The sequence below is a fragment of the Lissotriton helveticus genome, chromosome 9 (assembly GCF_964261635.1).
Source record: "Lissotriton helveticus chromosome 9, aLisHel1.1, whole genome shotgun sequence".
Lineage (NCBI taxonomy): Eukaryota > Metazoa > Chordata > Amphibia > Caudata > Salamandridae > Lissotriton > Lissotriton helveticus.
In genome coordinates, this window is record NC_136070.1 from 1,266,386,898 (window position 1) to 1,266,404,067 (window position 17,170).

At 41.3% G+C, this 17,170-nt stretch overlaps 1 protein-coding gene across 1 annotated transcript in view; it reads right to left on the minus strand.

The window, feature by feature from the left end:
• The window catches only part of LOC144782452 (laminin subunit beta-1-like), a 385,361-nt gene that overhangs the window by 205,811 nt on the left and 162,380 nt on the right, over positions 1-17,170 (minus strand). The window contains exons 7-8 of the mRNA XM_078661828.1: positions 7,225-7,288; positions 678-880 (exon numbers count right to left, since the gene is read on the minus strand). Of these exons, the coding sequence (XP_078517954.1) occupies positions 678-880; positions 7,225-7,288 (267 nt within the window). The remainder of the gene's footprint in view (positions 1-677; positions 881-7,224; positions 7,289-17,170) is intronic.

Consider the following 17,170-nt stretch of genomic DNA (forward strand, 5'->3'; position numbering starts at 1 on the left):
CATTTGTGCCTTCTTAACTGCTGATATATCCTGAATTATTTATACAGCCCGTTTGAAGGTGTTTAAATGTTGTTTTAGAGCAAAAAAGACAAACTACAACCTTCCCTTTCACGTTTCCTTTACTGCAGCAAGTTTTCCGCATATTTCACTTTACAAAATTCTCGCATTTTGTTTCCAGAGGATGAAAGTGAACACTTAAAGGAATAAGCAGGAATTTGTCTAAAGACATTTGACCTCTGTCTTTCAATGCCCAACAAATGTGGCAAGATAAAGACAACATTTAAAGGCATCTTTATGGCTCATTCACCTTCTGAATTCCAGCAGGGTTATTTTGGGGAATGCTGGGGTACCCCCACAACCCCTACTTCCAGGGCCTATGCCGAAAAGTGTCTCAAGCCCTTTTAATCTTGTAGTCCCAGTCCCAGAACATTTGGAGAAAGTGTACATTTCCCCAAGGTCAGATTCGAGGCTAACTCAATATTCTAACTCTAGTACTTGAATATTTGGGAAAGTATACATTTGGTAAAGCTACCTTTCTAATTCCGTTCTAAAATATTCTGGCTAAGTTACCTATTCTGCACATATTGTAGGATTTGATTCCAGCCTCCCAGTGTCAACACTGCCTCTAGTGCCCAGAGGATGCAACTGAAGGTAAGCACATAGGACTCCTGCCTTACCATGCCCTCCACCCCGCCTGCCACGCCCTCGACAGGCGAGCACTCAGAGGCGTGGCCGTAGCAGAAGCAGCTGCCCCGCACCACCAGCTCGTACACCGAGTAGTAGTACTTTTGGAGCACTTCCACCCGCTGGTCCAGCAGGTTGTCGCCCAGGGTGTGCAGCTTGGTGAAGTTTATCCTCAGGTTGGTGATCTGAAGAAGCTCTGGTGGGAAGAAGAGAGAAAAGGCAAAGTTACTGTTACAGTTACTGAGGCGAAGCGGAGCAAGAGTGAACACGAAGAGAGTGATACCCAGAGACATACATAGAGACACGAGACATATGTATCAATGATGGATATATCACGGAAGAGAGTGATATGCAGAGACATACATATTGGGCCCGATTCACAGAACTAACTCAAGACAAAATCCTAAACTTACTACCATTTTGGTATTCACAGAAGGCACTTACTCATAAATGAGTAAGTGCCTTCTGTGAATACCAAAATAAGTAAGTGTCTTCTGTGAATACCAAAATGGTAGTACGTTTAGGATTTTGTCTTAAGTTAGTTCTGTGAATCGGGCCCAAAGACATTAGACACATGTATCAATGAGGGATATCGTTAAAACCAATTGGAATGTGATTCCGCACTCGTGTGTAAATTCGATGGTGTATTTTTGATTATTTGAGATTTGTTTCAATTGTTTCGGTGGTGCGTAGGTCGGTTACCCTACTGAGCAATAGGATAGTATTATGATTGTTCCATGTGGTTCCTGTCACTCAAGAATCACCCCTACCTCGCACTCCTGAAAACACCATTGAAAGAATACCGATATGAGAAGACCGCGAGTCACTCAGATCGGGATTTCGAAGTACAACTTTATTTCGAAAGTTATTGACACTCGAACAAAGAGAAAGAATCCCCTGAGGAAGGGCATTATTGCTTGAAATGCATTGGGAGATATAATAATGATTACAATGTGATATGATAACAATATACAAGGAAGAAATCATGAATACTAAAAATAATGATGAAAATTGAAAATAAAACAGAATGAATATATTTACCTGATTGGAGTCACTTTTTAATGAAAATATAAAGGAGTGCGAGGTAGGGGTGATTCTTGAGTGACAGGAACCACATGGAACAATCAATGAGGGATATATCAGGAAAGAGAGTGAGACGCAGAGACATAAATATAGATACTACACATATCTTTCAATGATGGATAATCACACGGGATGTGTCAAAAAGATTTCTGCCTGTGACGTTTGCTGAAGCCCTACGGAGTCTGCGCACTGACGGACGCTGGGCTGTGCACCTGGTAAGACGTAGAGCCTTGCACCCGACACTGCTGAGCCCAAGCCTCTTACCAGAAAGAGGTTTCCACACTATACATAAAATGTGAAGAGGAAGAGCTGTAACTTCCGCCACAACTTTTTTGCAAAGTTAGTAGGTCTGGCTTTTTGTTAGGGTAAGTGTTTGGTAAGAGTTCAGTGACATTGAGTATGCTGCTCCCAGGGGTCCTAGAAAGAAAACCTCACAATGAAGCAACATCTTGTGTTACAATAATATAGAAGCTGTGAGTGGGGTCTCTTTATGGAACAGACTGCAATAGCAGAGCTCAGCTGTACTGGTAAAGAAGAGTTTTATGACAAGGAGCTAGAAGATAATGTGTGTGTTGTAAGAGGTGAACTAAAAATGCAAGAGCATCACAATATTGCATTAAGTGATTAATTCCTAAAACAAATAAGTGCCAGGGCAGCTTGCACCACCCATTGCCCCGCCAGCGTTGCCAACAACAGTACCAATACAACCACTAACCTCACATTCGTACAAATGACAATTGAGACTTTTCCATGTCACCCAAAGCTATAAGATTGGCTTGGGTAGCAGGTATTAGTCATTTTGGATCTCTGTTAAATTATTAAACAACTGTTGTTGTGCATATTTCAAAATTAGACAGACAGTGCCACCACGTGGTGGAATGTTATAATTGCCGGTGTTGACAATTATGTGCAGGTGCCGAGCACCGGAAACCACCAGCTCAAATTAAACACTGGTTGTACATACATTTGACAACTGGCCAGTATTCTGATCTACATGCATACATGTCTTTACATTGTGAGCAAAAAAACTGTAAATCTATCAGAATGTTATCATGACAGCAAAGTAGAACAAATAAATGTGCTATGGTGAATAGTGATTAGCACCAATCTCCCCCCCTCTCTTGTTCTTTTCTTTGCTTTATTGTATTTCATGATGTTAAGTACGTATGTTATCGCAACCACCACGGTGCGTAATTACATGGAAAATGTGAAAACGAATAATTTGATTGTTGTGATACATAATAATTGTAAAACTAATAAAGAAAATTAAACAAAAATGGTGAATAGTGAATAGCACCAGTCTTGATTATAGTGAAAAGGAGTATGGAAGAAAATTCCCCCTGTCGTTGTATGGTTTTATAATTGTAACACCCATTGAACAATTAAATTACTGCCTAATTTTTTTTTTTATGCAGTGGCATAAGTGCAAAGTGAGCTTTTGCAAACCACCTTGGTGGCGGCTTCCTATAACTTTTGGATAAGCATCTTTTTAACTCATCACAGGACCCGTCTAAGTGCAAACTCCCTGCAAGCAGCATAGGGTACACACCTAGTACTAATTCACATGTGCAGCATACGTCACACACCACTCACAGACTTTCAGAGAGCTCTGTCCCCGCCTCTCTCTCACACGATTATGGCTGGTGATGATGCCGCAATAGGTGGCAATGCCGGTACACCCCTTGATGAAGCAAGTCTTGTGAGGCCTCAGTTGGCAACAATTCCAGTCGTGACAGCAGCCCAAGTGACACTCATCAGGAGGTTTGGAATGTAAATGCAGCATAATCTCCTTACTATGGGAAGGGCCACTGGAATTATGCAGCAGGAGAGCACAGAATTATGAGCCAGGGTTGAATAAATTATGTAGTAAAAAAGGCAAATGATGTGGCATAACACAACACATTTTTTGATAGAATTACTTCATGATTTTTTAATTTTTATACATGGTAATTCTGTCTGGGAAAACTTTGCCCTCAATAGTACGAATTTAACAACCAAATAAAGAAATGAGTAACTGAAAAATGACCAGTTAACCTTTGCAAAGGGCCTTCAATTGGAAGCTAACACATGTTGTAACATTTTAGTAACTGTTGATCCGTTTGAGCAATAAACAACATTTATTGTTAAAATCTGCAGATTATGTAGCAGAGTATGGCTTGTGTGGCAAATGTGGCAAATCCACAATTATGCAAAAACAGCTTCAGAATCACATAATTCCTGTGGACTTACTATGGGTGATAGCTATGCAAAGGACATATAGTGGAATTTCCTATCTTATGATCATCACTTTGGCTTCCTTAGTCAACCTGGGGCTATGTGAGGTAGACTGATATTAGGAATGTGTGTGATTGTAAAATATAATCAATCGGTTTCTCCGGGTGAGGATGATTGTACCTCTGCCACCAATGAATTGTAACTGTTAGTTTTATATTGAATAGATTGCCATGCATGAATATACTCTCTGGTACCAGTCGGGAGGGAATTCATATCTACGGTAGATATCTTTATGCCCTAGTCTGCATAGCAAGGTTTCAAGCTGAATGAATGACAGTATGGTATACTGTTAACACATTTGAACTTATCTCTCACTATCAGTGTCTGACAACTAGTGTGTGACTACAGGGAGTATCTACCACCCTCCAGACCATGAGGTGAGAATAAGCTAGAGTTAGGGAAGGTGTCAAGATGTTTGAGTGTGTCCACCATTCACTAACCACGTGTGGAGTATTAATGTTTATCATGCTGTGCTAATTGTACGTCACTTTTGTGTTTTTTTTTGTAGTGCATGATGCATGATACATGCAACTATTTATATGACAGCTATACATATAAAAAAAACTCTAATATCTTTAAATAGACTTCTCATTTACAGCCTACACAGAGAACGGGTATTTCTTTCCCCACACAAGTATTCAAGACTGAGGTATCTTTCAGAATTAGGGATCTCTCTTAGACCTGATGAGCGCCCCTGACCACTGTTTGGTATGAGTGTGGGCAGAAAAAGGCTGGCCTAATCTGGATGAATAGGTTATTGATCCTAAACAACATCCATCCTTGCTTATTGTTAATTACACCGCAGGTACCCATTATTAAAGGCATCCCCTTTAGTTTACCTGAAGGTATTTTACTCTACCTGGAGCCCGTCTCTATCCAGTGATTTGATTAGAAAGAACCCCCTTGTCTTGAGGACGAGTTCTCTCTGGTAGTATCATTTTAGCAGGATTGGATGAGGATGCCAATGAGCAGCCTGCCACAAGATCTGGTAACCTTCAGTAAGTCCCACACTTCAGTATTGCTGAGAGGTCTTCGTGGCCCGCCCCCTTTCTCTACCACACTTCAAACACACCTTCTGGCACACTACTAGTTGGGGAATTAAGTCGCCTTGGCTACTGAGGGTCCTTGGGGGCGAACAACCCCTCCTGTTACCTCCAGTAAGTCCCACACAGTGGGATTGCTAAGAGAACTTTGGAGGACCGCCCCCTTTCTCCACCATTCTGCAAACGCGTCTCCTGTTGCAGTACTGGTTGGAGAACGAAGTCCTCTTGGACGGTGAGGTACTTTGGGGGCCAGGAAGCCCTCATGGTACTTTCTCTAGTCCTATAGAGCAGGATTCCTGAGAGCTGGTCAGAGGCCCGCCCCCTTTCTCCACCACTCTGCAAACGCCATTACTACTTAAAAACCCATAGAAATTCGCTGAAAAAAACAAAGGTTACATGGGACGTCATCATTATTAATTAGCATTTAAAAAACCTTAACAGTTCACTGAAGAAAGCAAAAATTACAGGGATGTTATAGTTAGGAAATGGAATTTAAAAAACCTTAGAAATTTACTGAATATACCAAAGGTTACAGGGACATTATAGTTAGGCTCAAGTTTCATTCGTACAAAACCAGTGAAATTTAGCAGTTATAATTAGCTGAGCTAACTATAACTTGCACCCCCACAATGCACTGCTTATGACCTCACATACTACATCACTCATGACAGGGTCAGTGACATTACTGATGACAAGACTGATGAAACCTCAAATGACATCACTTAAGACATCAACCACAAAATCACAGACGCACCCAGTCACACCTCTATAGAACCTTTCATATTCCCACTCGCACTCCCACACAACCATTCACAAACCCATTCACAGACCCATACTAGTACTTACACACCCACTCACTCATTCGTAGATCTACACACACATCCAATCACTCTCCCATACAGCCATTCATACACCCACTCACTAATACAGCCACTGACATTTCCACTCATATACCCATACAGCCACTCACACACTGAGTCAGTAACCCTTAGAGCTACGAACACACCTACTCACTCACCCATACAGCCAATCACACAGCCACTTACTCACTCACACAGTTATGCATGCACTCACTTACTTACTCATACATACTCACTCACCTATACAGTCACTGACATAAGCACACACTCACCCACACAGCCACCCTCACTTTCACTCACTCACCTATACAGTCACTCATATACCCCATCACTCACCTATACTGCCTGTCACATACCCAGTTACTCACTCATATACCACTGACACATCCACTCACTCACCCACACAGCCCCTCACAAATATACTCACTAACCCATACAGCCACTGACTCCCACTCACTCATCCATACAAGCAGTCACACACAGCCTCACCCACCTACACATACACTCAGACAATCATACAGGTACTCAGACAACCAATCAATCACCCATACAGCCACTTATACACCCACTCACACACCCATACAGTCACTTAGACACTAAGTGGCAGACTAATACAAACATTCACACAACCAGTCACTCACCCATTCAGTCACTTAGACACTAAGTGGCAGACTAATACAAACATTCACACAACCAGTCACTCACCCATACATCTTAAATGTCATCAGTGGTGTCATTTGAGATGTCATCAGTGTTGTCACTGACCATGTAATAAGTGATATAATATATGAGGTCATAAGCAGTGCATTGCGGGGCGTGAGTTATGCTGAATTTCACTGGTTTTGTAGGAGTAAAACCTGAGCCCAACTATAACAACCCTGTACCTTTGGTTTTTTCAGTGAATGTCTAAGGTTTTCTTTTTTCATATCCTAACTATAATGTCCTGTAACCTTTGGTCTTTTTCATTGAATATATATATATATATATTTATATATATATCTTAAAATATACAAATATATATTTATGAATACTAAAATGGGGGTGCTTGGGAGTTCCCCAAAAGACAAATATACATGTGTGTATATGTGGGAGCATGCATCCTTGCACACACACACATGAATATCAGTTATTACCACAAACAATGGGTTGCAAAGACCTATGAAATAATACAATATGTTGCGATAGTCAACATGTATCACATGCATGGTCAAGGCATGCATGGTAAATTCATGCGTGCTGACAACTGATATTCCATCAACAGCAATACCATGTCAGTATACCTTGGATTTCAGTGCTGTACGGATCTTCAACCTTGATTGCCGGATCCAGGACCTTAAAAATTACCTAAATACAAGAACAAAATATAAAATACTTATGTTTATACATGATACTGTCTCTCAAGCAAAAATGTAACCAGATGGGTTCTGATGTGTAAATATGGCAGATTTTTAGGTTAACCTAGGCTGTGCAATTTCTTTTGATAAGATTAACTGCATCTCTTTTTCAATTCAATTCAATTCAAAATGACTTTATTTCGGATATATTGCAATCCATAAAAGTACACACAATAGACAAAACATATTAAAACATCACAATAATCACAAAGTCAATCTTAAATTAATACAACTCAAATATATCATAAAAACAAGTGCATTGACAGAATCAGAATAAAAAGTGCAAGTAATGTCCAAATACAGAATATACGAAACAAAGTGCGATAGTGCCATAAACTGCAGTTAATGCACATTTACTCATCCAAACAATTTCTTAGTCTCATGGTCAGTTTTAAAAATTCTAACACCTGAAGAACACTATCAGGATGCAACAACTGTAAATACATAAGGGCGGGTCTAATTTGGTTAAAATTTAATTTCTTTAAAAGGGTAACCAAATACCGCTTTCGGGGATATTCATAAAATGTACATAAAAATATAAAATGCAGCATATCCTGTGGAGACTTCCCGTCGCAGCCACAGGGTGCTGCAGGTTTCTTAAAAATGTCCGTCTTCGGTCTAATTAAAAGCTGATGAAAGATGTTAAACCTGAAACGGGTCAGCAAAAATTTTTCATGGGTGGTGAAGGAGCAAGTTAGATACAATTCCATTGAATTACAAGTACTCAACATGATGTACGTTCTAACATTAGGTTTCAAGAGCTCAACTTCATCTCTTACAGCATTACGGTTCAGGAAAAAAGCACTCTTAATTGCAGCAACATCACCCTTAACTATATCCCCCGGGTTATCAAACAAGTTCACTCGGCCAAGCTTCAAAAATTGAGATTTCAGATATTTAAGCCAGGGCACTCGCATTGCGTGGTCAAGCGATAAGAGATCCTCCACTATCAAGTGGGTCAGAGGGATTGCATCACTTAACCACAGTTTTACCCAGCACAACAACGGTTTTAGTCCAACTATGTCCGATAAATGCAAGCAGCCAAGTTCTTCATGAGCAGCTAAATTCGGTGTGCTCCCAGGGACACACAACAGACGCTTTAAAAATTTATTTTCTACTATTTGAAGTTGGTCACAATTTGTGTAGCCCCATATCTCACTTCCGTATACTGCAGTGGCTATGGATTTAGCGTTATATAATTTCATCATGGCCACAATTGGCTTTTTGCCCAACTTAGAAGCAAAGTTGAAGATAGAAGCATTTACCCTGGACATATCCCCCTTTTTCTTGGCCAAATGTGGGGCCCAACACATCTTCGTATCAAATAAGACCCCCAGGTAGGAAAACGACTGGGTGATGGGTATCAAACATCATTCAATTTAAAATTGAACTTCTTCTTTGGTTGACGGCCAACATGCATTATGAAAGATTTTGTATTGTTGACCGTGAGGTCCCTATCAGACATAAATTTATTAAAACCATTCAAAAGTGCCTGAAGACCTAATTCTGTTCGTGAGATTAAGACCGCATCATCGGCATATAAAAGCAGAGGAATACCCCTCGCACCCGCCCTTGGACAATCAGATTTTATCTCCTGTAGTTCAGCCTCCAGGTCATTTATATAAAAATTAAAAAGATATGGGGCCATAATGCACCCCTGACGTACACCTTTATTAATTGGAAAACAACCCGTGGTTTCCCCAGTCGAAGAATACCTCACATTGGCTCTTGTTTCATTGTGCAGATCCGCAAGGAACTCCACAATTCCCCCATCTATTCCCTTCTCCTTCATGGTCCTCCACAGCCTCCCCCTGTTGACACAGTCAAAGGCTGAGGAGAGATCCATGAAGGCAAGATGAATTACTCCCTTCTGAACAACAGTATATTTATTCAGAATAAGGAACAGATTGAGACACTGCGTTATGGTTGAGCGCCCCTCACAAAAGCCATATTGAGAGATTGTCAGAATGTGATTCTCATTCGACCAACTTATTAAGCGTTGGAGTATAACTCTCCCCATGATCTTTACCAATGAATCAATTAGGGATATGGGACGATAGCAAAGTGGACTTCCCCTATCTCCCTTCTTGAATACAGGAACTATAGTTGATAGTCCCCAAGAATCTGGACATCCCACAGTGGCCGCTGCATTAAATACGGCGACCAGAATGGGAGCCCAGAAAGCTGGATCAGACCTGTAAAGATCAGGGGGTATTCCGTCAGGCCCTGGCGCTTTATTGGCAGTGAGGCCCATTATGGCTGCCAAAACCTCGCTTTCGTAAAAAATAATAGGGCTAACCCTGTCACAGGGGGCATCTATCATAGATCTAGCGTTTTCAGAGTAATACAGACTTTTAAAATGGCCTTCCCATTCCTCTTTGGTTATACAGCAGACAATTCCGTCTCCAGGGTCCTCGGACAAGAAAGGTTTCTTAACCAAAGCCCAGAATTTAGTACTGCTATTCAAAGTAGAGGGGTCAAGCAATTCCTCCCACGCCTCTTTCTTCAATAGCTCCTTACGGGAGATGGTAATAGCCTTGTATTCCTTTCTACAGAGTTTTACAACCTCCCGATCCCTCGGGGAAGCTGACAAAGCAAGCCTCAGCTTGCGAGCAGCTACAGTGCAATCATGGCTAAACCATCTCGGCCCGACTTTTGTGTAAGTTTTATTAGGAACAGATAGGAACACTGACACCTTCTCCGCTATATTTTGATAAGCCTCTAGAACCAAATTAGGTTCAACTCCCCCGTTAATACAAACGTCAATGTACTCTGCACACCCTTCAGAGATGTTTTTATAGAGTGCATCCGCTGAGTCAATTGACCATTTTAGCCGCCTCCTCCCATCTGTTGTGCCCAGACTTCCTTGAGCAGTGTTTTTGGGACCACTTTTCCCCCATGGACAGTTCAGACAGATTGTGACAGGATTATGGTCACTAAATTCACTAGGGAGGATACAAAAAGAGTCTACAAAAGTTTGCATAGTTCTCGAGACAAGAATATGGTCAATGAAGGTGCCCCTACCATGTCCCTTAAAAGTAGGGATATCAAAACAGTATGCAGGATCTTTTAGAGACATAGCCAAAGAGAGGTCAAGGTCATTCATTAGGTCATTACACATTTCCCCCTCTAAGGTATGCTCCATATGCAGACAATCTGCGCGCGCACAGATCATTTCCGGTAAACATTTGTGCAATGGATCGACACATGGATGCAGATTAAAATCCCCCATAATCAAGAGGTTATGGCCCATTTTTTCCATAAAACTAGAGACAAAGGAATTAAGAACATGGATATGCTTCGGACCTACACTATCAAGAGCAGCATTGTAAAAATTCACCAGTCCCACAAGAACATTGCCACCAGAAAGAATTAGTCCCATGACCCCTGTATGCTGGGCTACCAATCTCCGTACTGCACACGGAATCAGTATGGAGACAAAGACTACAAGTCCCCCCTTGGGCCTACCCCGCACAGAAGGCAGGGCCGGCACAAAGAAGGCCCTATACCCTTCTAAAAACAGATTACAGCCCAGCTCCCAGGTCTCTTGAAGACAGATGATAGAAAACTGCTTGATGTAAGTGACCCAGTTTGCATCAGACATTTTGGCCGCAAGACCAGCAATATTCCAGGAGACAGCAAGGATTCCTGAAGTTCTACCCACCGGATTCAAAAAATTTGTAGGATCACCTGAAGCCCTAATAATCTGAGCCGCAGGTGCCCCCAGTCAGTCACACTGCTCAAGACCAGATAACATTTCGAATCTATTCTGTGTATTTATATTCAACCCATGATGATAGTGGCCGTTACTTGAACTCCTATTATGAGTTCTAATGGGCCCACCAGATCCACAGGGATTAGTAACATTAGTAACATTATAAAGGAACTGAGACTCCTGCACAGGAGTGTAAGGTTCAAGCCCCCGCCTGGTTAAGTTCTGTTGTGATGTAGGTTTATACAGATGGGCATAAAAATATCCCAAGGGACGTACACAAATACTATTCGTGTTATATACCAATGCAGAAGCTCTCAAAAGGATAGTTGCCACGTGCTGGGGGTGTTTAAAATTTACGACTATACAGTCCCCTACCCCAGTCTTTTTAGATGGCCCTACCCAATTTACACGTCTTACTGTCATAATTTGTTCCGAGTATGACACAGGGAACCCACAATTTTTGTTGAGCCAAGACACAGTCTTATTTTTCAAAGAGGATTGGGATTCATCAAAAGGTGATGCCGGGTGTGTCCCGCAAGGAGGCACATTAGTTAATACAGCAACAAACGGAGCACAATCTGGAGGTAGATTAAGATAGCGATTGTACCTCGGGGGTCTAGGTGCTCTACTATTTGTTTGCTTTGTAGATGATATTAAAGGAGCCGCTGCCGCAGGGGTGTCTGGGCGAATCGAAGTTTCAGAACCAGTAACCACTGCAACAGCAGCATTCCCCCTTGCCTTATTACATATATCATTAATTTTCGCATGTTCTCTGCCATTCCCCCCAGAGTGTACACTTCCACTAGAGGAAACACCATTCTTTACTGATAACAGACCACCCAGCCTTGTCACTTCCTTTGCTAGGTTATCTATCTTACTCGTTAATGGTTTGATAAGCTCCTCCAATTTAGTTGTCAAAGAAGCTTCTAGATTTTTTATAAGTGAAGCTAAAATATCAGGGGTTATGCTTACACCATTATCATTACCATCATTGTTAGTGCCCGTAAAAACAAAAGGGGTAGGTATTAAGGGCTAAAAATAGCCTTACCATCCTTTTTCTTTTTTGATTTATCTTGCTTCCCAATTACCTTTTGAGACAGTGTTCTACAAGTTCTTATGGCCCTAGTTTCTGGTTGGGGCTCAGGTAACACAATAGTATCAGGGCTAGTATCAGGGCTAGTATCAGGACATGACAGCACCTGAGGGTCAGAATGAGCCTCCACGTTAACTAAGATGGACACAGGAGGGTCAATAGAGATGACATCAGTCGAGTTAGTTACACATCCTTGTAACAAACTGATAGGGGAATTTTCCAATGACATTTCCCCTACCACAGTGCTTTTCCCCAATGATGCACGTCTGTTGTTATTTATCTGACTTACTTTCCTTACCAGAAAATTATCAAGAGTAGCAGGGCCCACCTGTACCTTATCATTTTTAGTTTTTGACATAGTGAATATAAATGGAACTAATACTTGTAAACAGATACCCGTCAATCTAAGCACTTAATACTAAAACAACCTATACAACACACAATTAAAAGTAAATCGAATATCTTACGCTCCCCAGGCGCGAAATTGGTCCAAAGGGGAAATATAAGGGTCCAGGCCCAGTCCAGTCTCCTTCAGTCCCCTGAGGGCCACAGAGGGCCCGCCCTTTGCATCTCTTTTTATCTTACATGAATATCCTGACAATCTCTCTTAAATCTGATCCTCCCAGACCTACCGTGCACAATCTTGTTCTGGGAAGAGCTTGGAGGCAACCATGTCAATGCAAGACATGAGACACTAGGAAGTGCCCATGGAAATTAAAGTGACAATAGTTTACAAAGTGTTCACAAACATGTATGGGACCTCGAATCTAAATGAGTAAAGAAGTCCTTAAAGTGTGCACTGGTGACAAACAGGATCAGACATGTTTGCACCATTGCTACTACTTGTGTTGAAGAGATTTGAGCAAAGAGTTCCTTTATGTCAAATGAAGTCTTTTGTACCAGGCGATTGATTAGGCTCTACTTAGTTGTCTATACTAATATAATAAAGAGAGAGCCCAAACCTTTGAGGCGGGTAAGATAAAGAACTACAGCACCAATCGGAACACCCAATACAGCATTGCAAACTACAGTATCAGCAGATGGTCATAGGCTATACAGCAGCCCAACATATACATTAGAAGGGGAAAATAACGTTTTGTGAAAAGTAGTCCGTTGTGTGCGGGTGCGTTGTGGGATTCGGCAAAAGAGAAGCGTTCTGTGTGGGAATAGCGTTCCAATACGAGTGCGCATGTCATTTAGCATTGTTGTGGGCGTTGTACGTTGACGCGATGTTGTGCGTCTAAGTGGTGTAGGCTGGAGCGGCCAAACACGTTCGGGGATGGAGCGAACACACACGTTCGCATATTGAAGGGGCGTAGGCTGGAGCGGCCAAACACGCTAGAGCGGCCAAACACGTTCGGGGATGGAGCAAACACCGGAAAAACACGTTTGCGGCTGGAGCGTGTTACGGTATAGTGGCGTTGGCTACAGCATGCCCGGACAACGTCGGGATGGGCTGCTAGTATTAAATAACAAAGAGTAGCGCAAACACATCTTATCCATTTTTATCATGTGAACAGATGGGAGGATGTGTCAGCAAGGTCTCATAGGCTGGGGAAGAGTTAGTTACACACCAGATGGGTGCTTTAGAAGTATGCAGAAAAGGGAAGAAACATAGCTAATTACTTTCCAAGTTTGAAGAACTGAAGTCTTTTCTGTGGTGACTGACTTTAGATGCCACAAAAGAGATCTGCCCTCAAGCTCAAGTTGGAATAAGCTGTTGGTGGTGATACTGTATTTTGGACCAATAAAACATGTATAGGATTTGTATAGTATAGTTCCTTGCGAATGTACTTTAATCATCTCCTTAGATGTGGGTTTTATTTGAAGAAGGGGCCACTTTAATTCAGACAGCTGGTGTACTCTACCATCTGTGACCCCATCACAATACTCTGATAAAAGTGATAAAATGGTGATGATGCAGGCTCATTATTTCCAAACCATTACTTCAATGTACCCAGTGCGTTAAGTGGGATGAAAAAGGTGACAGGGGAGTGAAGGGTCTGTAAGAAACCTTTACAAGAGGGTATACTTACTTGTGGCACAGCCTAATGCATGTGAAATGGAATTGTGTACTTAACTAATTCATAAAAGAAGTGTTACTGGACAAAGCATAATTAAAAAAACAGCAAGATATTTTAATAAACAATTTATATAGCACCTTTATCTTTGGCCATAAGCATGAAAAACATTGACAAAGTGAATTTAAAAGTTAGTGAAAATGACTTGTTTTTTCAACTCCAATGAAATGGTGCTTTACACACTGGAACACCAAAGATACCCGCCATGTTGGTTACTGCCTGTACCACAAAGGGGGCTTTTAATAAAATTACACTGCAGCACTATGTGTGATAGGGTGGCAGGGACAATTTTTAATTCCTTCAGCTACTGAATGACAGAAACAGAGGGTCCCAAAGTGGCCTGGTTCACTGACCATTTTAGTGCTTTATATGTAACCAAAAATAGACTGGTCTATAAAGAATTAATATATGACTCAGAAATGTATGTATCGGGAACAGAGTGTGTTCCTTCATGAAGCCCTCACCCAGCAACCTAGTTGGTGGCCTGCTTCATCATCGGGTCCACCCAGTGACACAGAGTGTGTGCCGGGTGTGCTTCAGCGCCTGTGTTACAGCGGAGCTGCTATATTGCTGAGGGTGCAGTGCATTTTAGTGCTTCGCCAGAACCTGGCCCTGGCAGGCCCCAGCCCACGTAGCACATTGTACATACTATTACTTTGACTTACGCTATTACGTCAACTAACCATATTTAGAAATACCATTACTCTGACAACAATATATGGAATTTGACTTTTTAGGTAAGTAAACAAGTAATTCACAGGATGCGTTAAAGAAAAAGAAATTAAAAGGATAAAATAAATATTTTAAAATGAGTTTCAAACTATAGTAAAACGTATTTTAAATAAACTACAATGATGTGGGCGATTAGTCAGTTAACCTTTTTTTTAAATAATAAATGTTATTAATTCAAAATTAATTTAGTGCATTATATAAATAGATATTTAAATGTGTTTAAGGTTATGGCTTCCTTTCAAATTTAATCTAATTTAGTGTAATTTAACGAATGTAATTTGAATATAATGAAGTAATCTCAATTCCTAGTGAAGATTTACCTATTTCTGAATCAAATTGAATTGCTTGAAATTAATTTTATTAATGTAAATATAATTTGATATTTAACAGGAGTTAAGTTTACAGCTAGTATAAACTGTATGTTACTGGTTTAATCTAATTTAACGAGCAGTAACAATTTCATATTCGTTAGGGTTATTGTTCAGATTAGGGTTCGGGTTAGAGATCAGGAAGTGTGAGGAGTAAGATTGTGTTTGGGGGTAAGCTTAGGGTGATGGTTTGCTGAAAGATTAAGCTCTGGGTATGGGTAGGAGCCTGAGATTCAAATAAAGCGTATTTTGATTAAAGTTAATGATCAAAGTAAAGGCAGGTTGAAGAGACTTTACCCAATTAATGATATGTAGAACTGATGGTGGTCAAAGTAAGGGCCCGATTCACAGAACTAACTTAAGACAAAATCCTAAACTTACTTCTTTTGGTATTCACAGAAGTTAGGATTTTGTCTTAAGTTTGTCTTAAGACAGACTTAAGACAGACTTAAGACGAATTTAAGACAAAATCCTAACTTCTGTGAATACCAAAAGAAGTAAGTTTAGGATTTTGTCTTAAGTTAGTTCTGTGAATCGGGCCCTAACAACATACTTCCTTACAGAATATTTTCTTCAGCTGAAACCTTCTGACTAAATGCTGAAAAGACAGATTAAAGGCAACACACATTTCTGGAAAATACTGTTTATAAATCTGAAGTTTGTGAGTAGAGTACAGAAAGTATAGTTTTGTGAGGTTATTTGTCGGTCATTCTCTTCTTCACTACATCTAGAATATGGAGGAACATGTCCTGTGTGCACATCCATTTCATTGCAATATTGTTTTTAGTTTGTGGGCATTTCCTCACTATAGTTTCAATATAGACCATTTTGTTTGTCATTTCACTTTAAGTAATATAATTAAATAATGTATAGTTAATATATGGAGGGCAGTGTGGCAATAAGGGGCTAATGATGTAAGCCCCTTACAGCCCGGCCAAACACCTGCGATGACTACAACGCATCCAGAACGCCTCAGCCCGACTGATCTTCAACGTTCCCCGCCGCAGCCACATCACCTCCCACCTAAGAGACCTGCACTGGCTCCCCGTCAACGAGACGACAGACTCAACTTCTACACCCCCACACGCCAGCTCCGCTCCCCCAGCATCGCCCTTGCCGCCGTCCCGCATATCCAGCGAACGACCTCCGGCGGCAGATCCTTCTTCTTCCTCGCCACCAAGACCTGGAACACCCTCCCCATCCACCTACGACAGACCCAAGACCTGCTGACCTTCAGAAGGCTCCTCAAGACCTGGCTCTTTGAGCAGTAGCAGCACCACCCCCGCCCCCCCCTCTCAGCGCCTTGAGACCCTCAGGGGTAAGTAGCGCACTTTACAAGTTCTCTGATTGATTGATTAAGGGGTGAAGCTGAAGTGGAAAGAGGTTAAGTGGAGGTGAAAAGAGAGAATGGGCGAATGGTGAGTAAGGACACACGTATAAGAGGGTACGATTCTAAATGGAACGGAATGAGGGTAGAGGACTGAAGGTACATGTAAAGGGGTAAGGTTTAGGGTAACTGGTTAGAGGTCAGGATAAGATGTTAGTGGGATAATGGATTACGGTCAAGGGGATAAGGGGTAGAGATAAGAGGTTAAAGGGGTAAAGGTAAGGAACAAGTATAAGGGGTTAAGTCCAAGGGGTTAGGGATAAAATTAAGGATAAATGGTTGAGGGTAAAGGGAGAATGGAGTTATGAGGTTAATGGTGTAAAGCTAAGGGGGTAAGTGTAAGGGGTGACAACAGAATAGTAAAAAATAGTTTACCAGCAGAATGGCAAGAAAAGAGTTAGCAAGGAAAAAGCTTCAAGAAAATGGTTGACAACCAAACTGGAGGCAAGGCAATGG